The following is a 16103-nucleotide window of genomic DNA, read 5'->3' on the forward strand; positions in this document are numbered from 1 at the left end:
AGTTAAGTAATAAAGGTAGTATTTAATTATATATTGAAAAAATCATGCACTGATTATTTATTTTCATAATATACAGATTAAAATATAGTAATTAGACTTTAGTTTCTAAAATGAAAAAATAGTTGGTATATGACAAATATAATATTTAATTGTTATTAAAAATATAGAGGTTATTACTATACTCTAATAGTAAGTTTGTTTTAATAGCATGGTTTTGAAATGGCAATTTTTAATATAATGAATACATATTTATTATAAAGTTCAGATTCTTGAAATTTAGATTCTTGAAGTTTAGATTCTTCTTTGATTCTTTTAAATACATGGTTAAATTTCTTTAATATCTATTCTATTAAAAGAAAGAGATATTATGTTGTTGCTTATACTTTTTATTTTTGTTACTACGTGTCCAAATTCTATAGGAATATAAAATTACTTAGTATTATACTTGACTAAACTTCAAGTTTAAAGTACGCATATTTATGAGTATTTTCTTTTTGAATTTTCATGTGAAGAACATAGGAAATAAATTTTAGTGATTAGATATCATTAGTGAGAGTACAATGGAACTTTTTATAATAGGACAATTTAGAATCAAATTCTGATTGATTTTTATAAATAAAGAAATATTAATTATTTATGATTTCTTTTGAAATTTTATTTATTCCTTACATTTAATTATTAGACATATTACGTATATTTACATTAAACACGAATAGTCAAAGTAAAAATGAATAAATCATTAGACAAAAGTAGATTCTAGAGTCATAATTCATAAGAAACTAGGAACCTATAGTCCTTTGTCAAGTTTATCTTTAGTGCCAGTTTTTGTTGAATACACTATACTTTATTTATATATTGGGTTGCAAAACATATAATTTTTATATTTATTAGGAAACGTGAATAAAAATTCATTTGATACCTTCACAAAAAATTACGCATTCAACTGAATGCTAATATAAAGAAATAATGTTTGGAACCGTAAACGATAATATCTCGAAAATAAAAATGTGTGACATGCGGTATTTTTTCTTACAACTATAAATATATAGTTGAATGATTTCTCACGTTACATCTTTGTCACTTGAATTGTATAAATTTTTAATCAAAATAACTTTTAATTAACAATTAATAACTTTTTAATCAACATTAAATTCTATATTAACATTAAATTTTGTATTAATAAATAAAAAGTTACAAAGTTAAATTAATTTCTTTTTATTCCAAGTATATTCACAATTCAAATATTTAAAAAAATATCATTATAACCTAATGCATCTCGGACATTACAGCGAGTTCATCTGCAAAACCAAATTCTACTAGCGATACCTTAATTTGTATTACATTCTACTAGCTTACTTCTGCGCATCAGACTGATATATGTATGTATATTAGTCTTAAATAAATTCTTCAACTTCCTAACAGCTTCCCAATTATGCTTTCTGATCTCTATATAGTTATCAATTTCAATTGCACATTGAATATATTTATAATTTCTTTTCTTAATTTACGAAACTTTAATCTTCTATAATATATATATAATAATCATAACGGCTCCTTAACTTGATATTTAGTTTGTTTGCATATCTAATTAATATAGTGATAACTGCATTCTTTTGGAAAAACCCTTATATAATTTAATACTAATAGATTAATCAAACGCGTAAATTTAATACATTTTCGAAATTCAATATAACGAATACTTTAAAATGCGAAAAATTATAAGATATTCAGAAGAATTACAAGAAATTAGAAGACACTTAATAAATTTAAAACTTCATATCAATTGATTTGTTATAAATATATCATACATTTAAAGTTGCAGTGAGACAATGAAGAAATTGACGTTATAAAAATTTAACATAAAAGGTTAATATTATTAAAATAGTGTTATATATTATATTAGTTATAATAGTATTTAATTATCATTGGTAATTATTTAGATAAGGGGAGGAGGCTGTTACTGATTTCGATGGTTTTTAAATATGTGTAGAAATCAACATTTGAATAACCTTTTCCTATGTATGTAACCGCCCTGAACCTCACTTTTCGAGATTTTTGAATATTGCCTATAATCACGTATCTGTGGCAACGTGTGTGTAAACATTGAATCGCCGATTGTTTATGGTTTCTATAAACACACCAAGGCGGCCTACAATGGACCTGTACAATAGGTGTATTTAAAAACTCAATTTGAGTAGACGGCCGTTTCACCAGCAGCTGGAATAAAAAATTCTAACCCCCTTTTAGTTAAACCTAATTATTTTACCTTATAACTAATTTAACGAATTAGATTTTAATTAGGTCTTTTTATTACGGCCGTCGTAAGGCGACCGGCCATACATTCATCTTTTGGTTCAATTTTCTTGATACATTATACATTATTTGTCGTTGATCACCGTGCCGTTGTTTATAAAAACAAGAGATAAGGGCGATTGCGGATTGATGCATACAAAGTCACCGACATTTACGTATAAACAAAATTCAGTGTAATAGCAACGATCTTTTTAAAGAAAAATCTCGGAAACTAAGACCGACGGTTATATATAGGAAAAAGTTCGTTGATTTGTTAATTTTTACAACCTATTTAAAAATCATCAAAATCATTGAGATCCCTCCTCCGATTTTCTAAATAATTACCTTAATATTCTCTCAAATTATAAAATCATTACGGTAAGTGTACTTATCCAATACAAAAAGGAAGAAGGGAGCATAATGTTGTTGTCAAAGCTAAATATTAAACACGAATTAAGGTTAGTCAGATCAAGACAATGGGGCATAAGTAAGACACAAGTTTCCATGCTTTTTTTAAAATGTTAATTTGTCAAGAATATGAATTTGTTTAAAAAAATAAACTCATAAATTTTACCACAGCTTTAATTATATATCGAAGAACAAAGGTAACGCTATCATTTCAGAGGATTACTCCTCGTTCAAAAAATATTGCGATTCGAATTAATGATGACTCACTACTAATGAATGATTGACAGTGTGAGACTAAAAAGACGAAGTTTTTATATTCCTTATTTTATTATCATAAAATTATTTTAGTCATTTATAAAATTATTTTTTTTGAAGAAAATACTTTCAGTTATAAATAAATTATATATGAAATTAATCAACATTCAGTTTAATAGTTATTGGAGTTGTAATAAACGACACAATTTATACGATATTCAATAGTTTGGTAAAATCAGAATTACCAAGCTCTAATAGATGTACACCAAAAGGTAGAATAGAATTACATTGGGTGCTGTATCTTGAATCATTTGTGGAAATTCACTGCATAGCCACTATCGCGCAACATAATAATATAAAGCAAATAAGAATATTTATAAAAATTAATTACATGAAGTAATTTTATATTTGTACCAAGGAAATCAAAATATAGTGCTTAGATACCAAAATGCAGATATAGACAATGAAAAGTAAACAGAAATTTTTTATAGAAATACAGTCATAAACCTCTATACCACTTATTTAAACAAGGTGAATTTAAGATTTCTTTTTATCTTCTTACAATTTAGATTTTGTTTGTAATTGAAAACACGATTCATAAGAAATAAATTTTAATTATACTTGAAATATTGTAAATGATAAAATTAGAAAACACATCGAAAATAATACAATAAAAAATAAAAATAATTACAAAGAACATTATGTACATGCAAGAATATGTTAGATTCCATTAATAACAAAAAATGTAGAATTTACGACTAAACGTTTATAAACTTTACAACGTTATAAATGTGAATCGATATGCACTAAGCTATTAGACTTAAAATTTATGTATGTCATGTATATTTAGCCTTGTAACACCGAAATGTAGTTACATATTATCTTTTTACTTTTATTAATAATATAACATGAATGTATTGTTTTCATTATTAATAAATTAAATATTTCGGTATTTGCAAAAAAATATATATTGTACCACACAAGAGACTTGTTTAATAAAAAAAATGTTTATTTTCTTGATTAAACAAATAAGGTTTCTATATTGTATATACATATGTTCAATTTTGTGCATAACTGTATTGTGAAACAGAAGAGCCTTATATTATCATATGAAATAAAAACAATAAATTCTTTTTTTCGAAGTATTATTTTCTATTATATGTTTATTAATACAATATATTTGTAATTACATTGTTTCCAAAACAAATAGGAACATTTGAGTATTAAATTTACAGTAAAAATTGAAAGTAAGTAATTTTTATTGAAAATTAAAACATTTAAAACTAGAAGAGAAATATAAATTTAATAGTTAAAGTAACAAATTATTTTAGTAGAGTATAATATTTTGTATATTATGTACAATTAACCTATCTTAAATTTAAAGTTTTATACAAAAGGGATATTAACAGGTTAAGGTAGTTGTATTCAATTGTCATTTAGGATAACGATACTGCTAATGTTCTATTGCAACTGTATAAAATTTGTTTTTTTATATATTAATTCATAATTATGTAATAATATAATCTTATATAACAAGACAAAAATTATGAATATTTAAACTTTTTGATAGAAGATAATTATAAAAATAATTTCTTTAGTTAATATTAATATTAGTAACTCGTATGAAAATATATAATGTTTAGATACATTTATGTTCTATTTTATGTAACTAAATAATAATATTTCATAGAATTGATACATTTTCTTTTTAAATGACAAAACAAATTTTAGGTTAGTTTTTATAAATTAAGATACATATTCTGTTTACATTTTTTGTTAGGTCTTGTTTATGCAAGAGTTTAAATATAAACTAAAGAAAGCACAAAAAAATATTGCAATTTAATTTTATTAAATCTATAATAAGTTTCAAATAATCATAATAATCATAACTTTCAAGAGAAAATTATAATTTTTTTTATACTATCTGACAGTGATTATCAAGAATACAGTAAAAAATACAGTAAACATAAAAAATTATATGAAATTCTGAAGTGCTAAAATGTTTCTTTAAACTTTCTATATTATATACCATTCAATTTATGTCTATAATTGTTTTGAGATGATATAATATAAAATTAATGGTATATAATAAAAAATAAAATTCAAATTTTTCTAAATTTATCATAGTATTCAAAGATTAATTAATATAGTTAGTTTTACCATTTAAAGAAAATGATAAAACTTTTATCACTTTTATATAGTTATTATTTAAAATCTAAGTTGTAATTATTAATAATGTGAATATTTGATTTAATAGTATTATATATTTACATATAAAATTTTGGTAATAAATTATAATTTTAAAAATATATATTTATAAGCGTGTAATGTATAAAATAATTACCATGGTATGCAACATTGTACATTGTTTTTAGAAATCATGGAGTCAGATTATGATGAAGATCGTGGAGCTTGGACAGAAGAAATGACAAGAACTGAAGATTGTGGAGGTGAAGATAGTTTTGATAATCCTCAAGAGATATTAAATGAATGCTTAGATAAATTTAAAACACCAGATTATATCATGGAGCCTGGTATCTTTGCACAACTTAAAAGGTATAGCATATTTTATGAGTAAAACAATTTATTAAGTGGTTAATTTATGTAATTGCATGTTATATTGAATTTTGGTGTATACATACAATTAATGCTACAACTTTTAAAACTAAACAAAAATTGTTCATATAAATGTCATTTGATCGAATGTTCAGAATTTAATAAAATACCTTAATCTTTTCTGAAGTTAATGTTTTAATATAAAGATAATGTGTTAACAAGACATATGAAATGTATATTTTAACGATTTATGAAACATTTTTTATTTAAGATATTGAAATTATAAAATTGGATTGCATCAAGTGTTTTCATTTATTGACATATATGGAAATTGTTAAGATTATCATATACAAAAAAAATATATTTAAACATAACATGACATTTAAAAGTACATTAAAAGTAATATTTGTAAAAATATCTAATAAATCTCAAATGATTTAGATATTTTATAAAGTCTTTTTTATCAGATCAAACAACATTCTTCTATCTATCCCCTATTCTTTTTTAAATTGTTGTTTAAATGATATAGATATTGATAATTTTCATATACTTCTTCTATAATTAGATTATTAAATATAGAAATATAGTATGATAAATAAATATAAAGTTTGTATTTATGAAACTATTAACCATTGAAGAAATTCAAATGTGAAAAAAGAAAAAAAAATATATATGTATATATACATTATATATTATTATTTTTTATTTTATAGATATTTTCAAGCTGGTGGAAATCCAGAACAAGTAATAGAATTGTTATCTAAAAATTATACAGCTTGCGCTCAAATGGCAAATCTTCTGGCAGAATGGCTTATTCTTGCTGGAGTTAAACTTACAGATGTACAAGCAATGGTGGAAAACAACTTAAAGGATATGATATTGAAAACATTTGATCCCAAAAAAGCAGATAAAATCTTTACAGAGGAGGGTGAAGTATGTTTTTAAAACTTCAATTGTTAAAATTGAAGAATTAAAGATTAAAACATAGATGATGTTTAAAATTCAATACTTTTTGTATTAGACTCCTGCTTGGCTAACAGAAATGATACAGCATCCCACTTGGAGATCACTGATTTACAGACTTGCAGAAGAATATCCTGATTGTTTGATGCTAAACTTTACTATAAAGGTAGAAACAGATTTCAATCTTATAATATGAATTTTCCACAAAATATTTGGTACAATTTTACTATATATCCTTTCGATTGTATAGAAAAGTCACTAATTACCTAAAAGTGTGTATGATACAAATGGTTTTGATACTAATTATTGAATTATAATTTTGATTCTCATTATATCATTAATAAATATTAGAATAAATATCATTTATATAAATAAATAAAAAAAATTAATAGTTATATTTATATGTATATATATATTTTTGAAAATGCCAATAAAAAATTTTGTTGTAGTTGACAATTATTTTATTTTTTAATTGTAGTATAAATAATATTTTTTTATTTTTGTGTTATTGTTTATGTATGTGTTCCATAGTTTTATTAAAAATTTTATATTAGTTATTTTTGTATACTCATAAACAAAAAAAATATGAGTAAGCTACTTTTAAAACTTTTATGCCTATTTAGAATCATTATTGACATAAATTAAATTAATTCACTTAATGAAAATAAAAAATGATTTAAATATCATTTAAATTCATTTTCATTTGTGGAACCAATAATACTAAGTCAATTTTTAAGATTCTGTACTTACATATTACGAACTGCCATATTTTAAGTTCTATCATTTGTTATCATATTAAAAAATGATTTTTTGTAATAAATTTGTTTTATGTCCTTACATATATTTTGTAGATATTTAATATACATTATAAAAGTTTTGCTTTTATATTTTTTGTTTCTTTTCTATTTTTGACAGCTTATATCTGATGCTGGATTTCAAGGTGAAATTACAAGTATTTCAACAGCTGCACAACAAATTGAGGTATTTTCACGAGTTTTAAAAACTGCAATAGCTGGATTTTTACAAAATACAGAAGATTGGCAGTCAAGTATACAAGAATGTGCGGTATGTGCTATTATTTTTATTCTATATTGTGAATTAATTTTTAGGTTGAACCATATATATTACATCTATATTAATTTACTAATGCAAATCTTTTGAAAGTAGCAAAAAAGGCACAAAAATTTGAGAAAAGTATCATAACATACAGAGAGATACTTTTTATATGAATTTGTTAAAATTACGTATTGCAAACATGCATTTTCTTGTTTGATATAAAGTATATATTTCTATTTTTATAGAATAACAGGAAATAATATAATTAATTTAACTGTTTCATTTTATATTTGATTTCTTTAAGAAATGTATAAAGTATAAAGTAATGAAAAAGGAAAAACTTAATTTTTTTTTGCTTTCATTTAACAAATGTTTGTCTGCATAGTATAATAGCACTTTTTATTTTCTCTTAAAAGTATTTTTTTTTGTATTTATCACAGTTTATGAAATATGTGTATTAATACGTTAAAATGAGATAATTTGTGCATGAGAAGCAAGATCAGTAGTTTTTGATTTAAAAGTTTTTTTGTCTTGGAAATTGTTTCAATTTATAAAAAAAATATTTGTAATCTATAAAAATTAAAAAAATTTTTGTTATTAGAAAATGGTGTGTCATGGACAACATACTTATGTCTACAGTCAAGTGCTATTGCAAATTCTTGCACAAGAATCTCGTGGTGGATTTATGATGAAAAGACTTTCTCAAGAAATCACTAAATGCGCACAACAGAAGTAAGAAAAAGATTTTAATATTTTATGAAGTTTATACAGTCAGTTGTATTCGATTAACTCACGACTTAAAATCAATAACGCCTAACAAGGACCAAAATTGATAAATTTCTCTTTTAAAATTTGCTTGAATTCAAGCTAATTTTATTGCTTTCAATATAAAGGAAGATTAATTAAAAGAAATAATTTTACAGATATCAGTGAAAATTGCTGCTAAATAATGATTTGTCAACATATTATGTGAATAATTTTGTTTAGTATTTACATTATCTTAACCCTTTAACTACAAGAAACACTTGCATGTACACACACGCACACACCCACGTGATAACGAAAGCAAAATAAAAGCGAGGGTAAATCACTCAAAAAATATAACCAGTGATAGTAATGGAAATAAAAAAATACCTATTTTGCTGAGAATTGCAACTTTATTGCAAAAATAGTATAATTACGTGTTGTTTACAAACTTAGGATTATGTAAAATGTTTTGCAGTTTAAGAATAATTTGCTGTTCAACTAGAAAAAAAAGTAGGTTTTGAGAAGTAATTACCAAAACATGCTTATTTATAAATTTGAAAAGTTTTTGATTCTGTTAAAAAGTTAATACAACAAAAATTTATTTTAAAATTACTTATCGTTATATGGTAAAATTTTAGATACTAATTTATACTTGATAAAATGTACAATTTTTTTCATATAATAGCATAATCAATCAAAATAATTTTATTATTTGACAATATTAAAAAACGATTGAAAAAGAAATTATATCATACAAGTAAGATATTTCTTTTAATAGAGTTACATATTTTTACTTACATTATATAAATAAATTCATATGATTGTGATATGGAAATTTAGCTTCACATGAATTTATATGAAGAATTTATATAAAGAAAATTTGGTTATTATTATTATTTTTATTATATATGGAGGTCAGTAATTATTCAATGATGGAAGTAGTGGGTAATTATTTAGTACAATAATTAAATACTGTGTAGTTATGTATGTATTCAACAAATTTTCAGTCAATTTTTTTTTTAAGACAAAACATTGGGTGGCAGAATGTTACATTAGATTCTTTATGTGTTACTTTTAGACCTAGTACAATGAAAAATTTATGTAATATATGTTTATATAGGTTTTAAAAAATTTAAAACACATTTATTTAGCTAGAAGATAATGAGAAAATTATAAAAGATATAATCCAAAGTTATATTAAGTTATAAAAGTTAAGTTAAGAACATCATAAAAAACTTACTTAATCAATGAATTTTATTGTTATCTTTTCAAATAATGATCCATTAGATCAATAATCATTTACAGAAATAGTTAAGTTCGTTATATATTAATGATAAAAGATAACGCTAAAATTTATACATTCTTTGAGTCCTAAAAGCGACGATATTTCAAAGTTCAAATGCATTTTTTATAACTTCTCATTGCCTTTCAAGTAAATATTTATATATTCTGAATTTTTTATTTATAGAAACATACATTATACAAATTTTGTATTGGCAACTAGATTTGAAATTGGCTTTCTTTAAATCATCCTCTTTTGGATTTATTAAGATAATATTATTTCATATGTACTAATAAATGTTGTATAATAATAACTCAAAAGAAACAAATAATGTTAAACAATATGTTGTTTGTAAAAAATAAATTAATTAGTACTTTAATATATCCCGATGACTGATTAGTGTAAATTATATCATATACTATAAATAGATTTTTGTAATTTGACGTAGCTAAAGGGTTAATGAGGTCCTTTTTTTAGTAATTTGTTGAGTTGTTTCTGATAAAAACGGATTGAAATATGACCTTAATTAGGGTATTTTAAATAGTATGTTTAATGCCTTAAAAATTATACAAATATGTAGTCAACTAAAATACAAACTTTGATCAAACAAAAGAATGGTGTGCATTTAAATAGAAAACTTATTTATCTTTTTTAAATCAATTATTTTTTGGTCATATTTTCAAAATTTCTTGTTTATATGAGTGAGACTGTTCTAGATTAAAGTGTTAGTAAGTATATTTCATTTATATATTTATTGTTCCATGAAATGCTTTTTATTCATTTCACATATGTTTTATTATTTCTATAAAACTAATCCCATAATGATTGAAGTGATATTTAATGTATACTTTCAAAAGGAGAATATGTTTCTTTCAAATTAGAAAAGCTTTCATTCTTTTGTATGAATAAGATAATAAGATTTTTTATACCTCACTCTATATGTAGTTTATATTTGAGTACAACATTGTAAAAAGCTAATTGTATCTTTTTTATTTTATGAAGTTTCATTTAATATTTTAGAAACATATTCTAAAATAATAAGACTTAAGAAAAAAAACAGAATGAAAAGAAATGAAATTTTTTTTACCTATCATACTACTAATTTTAAATATATATAGGTGCCCAATTATATGAATGAAAGAAAAAAAATTTCTTTTTCAAAATACCATAAAGAAATCAAATGCAATTAATTTTCAAATAAATTTTATAAATAAAAATTTTTTTTTGTAAAAAAAATTGTTTTCTATTAACATCTGTTATTTTTATATTTACTTTATAGATTCTAAAATCATTGTACTGATTAAGTATGTTATTGTTTAGGTCGTATTTGAACTCACTTTTATCAAGAACAACTCGCCAATTCATTAGAAAAAACCTCCCACTGAAAATTGTAGGTAATTTGTCATCTGCTTGTTTCGTGCATTGGGAACGTCACTCAAGTTGAATTGTGAGAATAATTTTAATTTTATTAACGCGAAGTTTTAATTAATTTGGTTTAATATATACAATCTTGCCATGTACAAATTTTATAACTTGTCTATATATATTTATAGCCATCATGACGTTACTCCAATAACAATGGCACTTAATGGAGCTTCAAGTAGTCCTGGAGCATGCCAAGCACTGGCATCTATGTTATCACGAAATACTTTAAATCCTGCTGATATTAGTGTATTGTTTCGAAATTATTCCACTGCAGAACCACCTCCTATAGAGTTACTTCGTAATCCACAGTTTTTAGGTATTACTATACATAATTTATAAAACTGCAATTATTTATTTTTAAAATTGTGAAAACACGTACAAAATTAAAACTCATTAATTTCAGAATTATTGGTTGATGCGCTGTTCAAACCAGGTGTAAAGATTAATCCCGAACATAAATCTAAATACATATATTTATTAGCTTATGCAGCCAGTGTATGTGATATTCCAGCCAAAAAAGGGCATTCAAGGAAGTTAAATAAAGATGAACTAAAAACAACTATACAAGCTATAGAAAAAGTTCACAATATTTGTAACATTAATAAGGGATCTACTGAATTGATAGCTGAACTACAAACCTTATATCAATGTATAAGGTATGTTTTATATAAATTATATTGATATTCACATATTATTTTTGTGTATTGTTAAATATGTGACTGAATCCTCTCTTTTCAGATTTCCTGTTGTAAGTGTAGGTATAATTAGATGGGTAGAATGTACTGTAACAGAATCATCATATTTTAAACTATGTACAGAACATTGTCCTGTACATCTTGCATTACTTGATGAAGTTGTAGTTTGCCATTCTTTATTGCATCCAAAAATATTGCAACTTCTTGTGCATTTATTTGAAAGTAAACAAGATGAATTGGAAATACTTGTGCAGGTAAGATACTTTGAATATAGCAAAAGAAAATATAAAATTTATTAAAAATTAAAATTTTTATTTAAATTTTCAATAATAATTATATGCATTGCAAACATAAAAATACTAAATTAATCTCAATATATAATCAAAATTGTTTTGAACATATTTAAAAAACTTTCATAATTTAAACAAAAAAAATATTTCTTTTATATCTGAATTTTAAACATTTATTTAATTATTTTTGTAAATTTTTAGAAATACAATTCATATTTAATATGTGCAAAGTTGGATCTTCTATATCAAATTATTCTTTTCTTTTTTTTAAATAGTGTTTTCATGTGTAATTCATTAAATGTTGAAATTGTTCTTAGTTAATCTGAGAAGTTCAATGTTTGGTATAATTAGAGTATATAATTGATTTAACATATTTCAATCAAACATTTGTTTCAGTAGATTTGATGTTTGCAACGGCAAAATTATTAACCTTTTACAATCTTTATTTTACAAATAAATAAATAAAAAATCTATAATATTTTTATATTAAAATTTACGAGTGTAAATTACCAGTATGAATTACCAAATTATCACGCTTTGTCTTCTTCCTCAAATCCATCAGCAAAATAAAGTTAGGCAGTTATAAAATTTTTGTCTTATAGTAGGGATAATTAATCACTACTTCGATCATTCATAATCTTGTTTTCGCATACATTAATAGGTGATATTTAACATTTATGAAGAAAAGTACAATTGTTAAAAAAGATTCATATTTGGACTTTATAATAAATAAAAGTGTTTAATATTTATTATACATATAGAAAAGTGTTAGAATATATAAACATACTTGCCTCAAGATTATTTACTTTAAAGTGAATCTCATATTTGTTATTATAATATAAGCTCTTTTCTCATCAACAATAATTTCTTTCCAATAACTAGATTTGAAGATTGTTTCTTGCATATCTAAAAATAAACATAATAATCATTTCATTCGTTATTATATTACTTACAGTTTTATGACTGCTATGTAGTCTAAAATTGAAAGTATAAAAGTGTATACATAAAAAGTTGATTGTGAATTTAATTGAAAAACACATTTAATAACTGAATTATAAGTTTAATAATTCATATTATTTTTATACTGTTGTTAAATTGCAGTAGAAATCAGAAGATAACCGGATGTAAAAGTACTGATTTTCTACATGCAAAGCACAATTATTGAAAACATTTTTATCAAAAAGAAGTAATGTTTAAGAAACAAACTACTAAAAAATGTGTTTCTGTTTGTGATACAGAGTGAATTTTTAGAAAACTAAATAAAAAAATATTTTTAAATATATATTTAGAAAAGCCTTTATCTGGTAAGATGCATATGGCTGTTATTTAAAATAATAAATATTTTAATACATTATTAAATGAATGGGAATATTTAAATATTCTCAAAACTTTGTAATACATAAAATAAGCCATTTTTTTATTTACTAAAGAAACACTTTTTATTGAATGGACATAAAAATTTGTAGTATAAATTTGAAATCATTGAAAAATCTTTAGAATAAAGAAACACTATAGTTTTTATTAAAAAAAATGTATTCGAATTTTTCTTTTTACATAAACATTTCATATTTTTCTTATTCTAATTATATTTCAATTATTTTGCTTGCAGCAGTATAACATGTCATAATTTAAAATGTCGCTCCATGAGTAACAATTTGTTTTCACTAATTCAATCATACAAGAAACCTTTTTAATATGAATGATGGTCATCATAATGAACTGGTTAAATAATGCAACAGCTGTTATTGACATCACTAAAAATTATAATAATATAAATATTCATATTTACTTTATAATGGCTATTTTTTATAATAACCTTGTAATATTAAATAACAAATTATAAATCTATAATTATCAATAATATAAATAAACAAATAAAATTAAATGTACAGTAATATAATAATTATTAATTAGTAGGATTAATTAATATTTTATTAAAATACACATAGTATTTTGTTATTTTTCTACCTAATTCATTCCAAATATATTCATTCTAAGATTCAAATATTGATACTGTGAAATATTAGTAGATAATATAAGCAATATGCATTGGCTCATTGTATCAGAAATAATAATTTTTTCAAAGATTTAATTCTTTTACACTTTCTAAAATACATTTTAATATCACATCTTACAAAAAGATTAAGTATTTTGTTTATTATTACATTAATTTATTCATTTTATCTAGATATATTAGTTATCATAAATAAATTCATAATTTATTATACAATGAGCCTGTAGTTAATATTATGATCTACAGATAAAAATCATAAAACACTATATGTTATTTTTTATTTTGAAATTAATAACGGCTAATTATGTATTTTTTTTTAATATACAGTTGGAGATGAAAAAAATGTTAATTGATAGAATGGTGAACTTGTTAAGTAGAGGTTGTGTGGTACCTGTAGTGTGTTACATCAAACAGTGTTGGCAACGCGGGGATACAGATGTATCTTTAATTCGATATTTTGTTACAGAGGTAATGTAAAATTAATCTTTTCATTAATATATATAGATATAATATATTTAACAATATATATTAGGTTTTAGAAGCAATAGCTCCACCATATACAGCCGAATTTATTCATTTATTTCTCCCTATGGTTGAAGATGAAGAAATTACGGGTACAATGCGTGGTGATAGTGACAATGATCTTGTTTCAGAATTTATAGGTGAGTTTATAAAATATGTTACACATATATATTTGATGTTTAACACGTATATTTTTTCAGTACATTGTAAAGCACATTGTCCTACTATAAGATGATCTCTTAAAAGGAGGGTGAATTAAATTAAAGAAAAATTGATAATACTATGAAATATTTTTACTTCATATGAGAATGTTAAATTACTATACATAAACTACTATTTTATTAGATCTCTTTATTGTTTCATATACAGTATGCAAAAATGTGCATATATATATTTGAAGAGTAGGATGATTTCTCCATCAATCTGTGATATCATAATTTATGACTTTTCTGCAACAAAAATAACAAAATGTAATTTTTGTAGATTATCAAATTTTCTTAATAAATAAATATAAATAAATAAGTTCAATTTCTGTACATATATATGTATATTTTTTTTAGAATGTTAAATATCCCACAATAAAATTGTAACACATGTGATATGTGAAACAACAATAATGCATTTTTTTAATATAAAAAAAAAATCATTTTATCACACTTTAGCACACAACACTATTAGTATTTGTTTAAGTATAATATACAAAGTATGTATTAGTAATAGTAAGGACCAAAAACGAGTGATTCTATATAAAAATGTAAAATGAAAATATTCAATAATATTTTTTCATAGCAAATATCTCTTTAAATAAAATAAAAAAATAGTTATTTGTATTAGTTTGATGTGTGTAATACTGTATTGAACACAGTGAGGAAAACTATTGAAACTACTTGTATATTCTATCCAACTAGCCAGAGAGAAAGAATATGTTCACTTTAACAAGATTATTATATTATAATTCAGCCATTCTGTCTGTTGTTGCCAAACCAAATATATGTTATCATATTATATTATAAATTTTTAGATATTGTAATATTTGATATACTAATATTTCTTTTTTTTTTTCTCAACACTCATTTATTCAAAATTGAAATTTTGTATGAAAAAAGATTACTATATATTTTTCTTTTATTTCTTCATATAGAATCAAATCTTTCAAATTTGTATCACTAGTTTGGTTATATATTATATATAAACTTTATACACTCAATATTATGTTAGTTGTAAGTTATCAAATAGCAATTAAGAAATCCACACTTGCTATTATATTTTACACATCAATAATATTTGTATCGACAAATAATAGTCGTGCATTCATATAAAACCATTTCACATTATAAAAGATCTAACTATAACACTTACATATAATTGTAAATTTATAAATGCTTATTATTATTTTTCAGCTGCAATAAAAATTATTACTGTAAGTAACATGTCTAATTTGATATATTATGATATACACAATACAGTTATATTTAATATCGTTAGTATTTGTATAGAAAATCTTCGAAAATAACCTAAACGAAAAAAAACATCGTTTTACTAACTTAGTTTCGACTGATAAAACAAATACGAGAATTCGTACACGAAATAAGCAGGAA

General features: G+C 22.7%; 2 protein-coding genes across 3 annotated transcripts in view; one reads left to right on the plus strand and one right to left on the minus strand.

Annotated features, from left to right (window-relative positions):
- The first annotated feature begins 4130 nt into the window (after positions 1–4130).
- Positions 4131–14757, plus strand: TH1 (negative elongation factor complex member TH1). The gene is made up of 12 exons (XM_017912078.1): positions 4131–4202; positions 5331–5511; positions 6225–6444; positions 6533–6640; positions 7390–7539; positions 8132–8262; positions 11113–11300; positions 11388–11640; positions 11723–11933; positions 14311–14451; positions 14516–14645; positions 14706–14757. The coding sequence occupies exons 2-12, from the start codon at positions 5336–5338 to the stop codon at positions 14738–14740; spliced, it is 1743 nt and encodes a 580-aa protein (XP_017767567.1). The 5' UTR covers positions 4131–4202; positions 5331–5335; the 3' UTR covers positions 14741–14757.
- Positions 14758–14841: 84 nt separating this feature from the next.
- Positions 14842–16103, minus strand: part of LOC108556123 (ATP synthase subunit epsilon, mitochondrial) — a 4481-nt gene continuing 3219 nt past the window's right edge. The window contains exon 3 of one of the 2 annotated variants that reach the window (XM_017912081.1): positions 14842–14954. In XM_017912081.1, the coding sequence (XP_017767570.1) occupies positions 14944–14954 (11 nt within the window). In that variant the 3' untranslated portion in view covers positions 14842–14943. Of the gene's footprint in view, positions 14955–15878; positions 15906–16103 lie in introns of those variants that run through there. The other variant, XM_017912082.1, reaches the window with a different exon arrangement.

Source organism: Eufriesea mexicana, unplaced genomic scaffold, assembly GCF_001483705.2.
Source record: "Eufriesea mexicana isolate 0111107269 unplaced genomic scaffold, ASM148370v2 scaffold325, whole genome shotgun sequence".
In the NCBI taxonomy this organism is placed as follows: domain Eukaryota; kingdom Metazoa; phylum Arthropoda; class Insecta; order Hymenoptera; family Apidae; genus Eufriesea; species Eufriesea mexicana.

Excerpts from the sequence above, each read along its gene's own strand:
- TH1 (XM_017912078.1), top strand. The coding sequence starts at position 5,336 with ATGGAGTCAGATTATGATGAAGATCGTGGAGCTTGGACAGAAGAAATG. Across the intron at positions 5,512-6,224 it reads ATCTTTGCACAACTTAAAAG|ATATTTTCAAGCTGGTGGAA; the intron begins GTATAGCATATT and ends TTTATTTTATAG. Across the intron at positions 14,452-14,515 it reads TTCGATATTTTGTTACAGAG|GTTTTAGAAGCAATAGCTCC; the intron begins GTAATGTAAAAT and ends AATATATATTAG.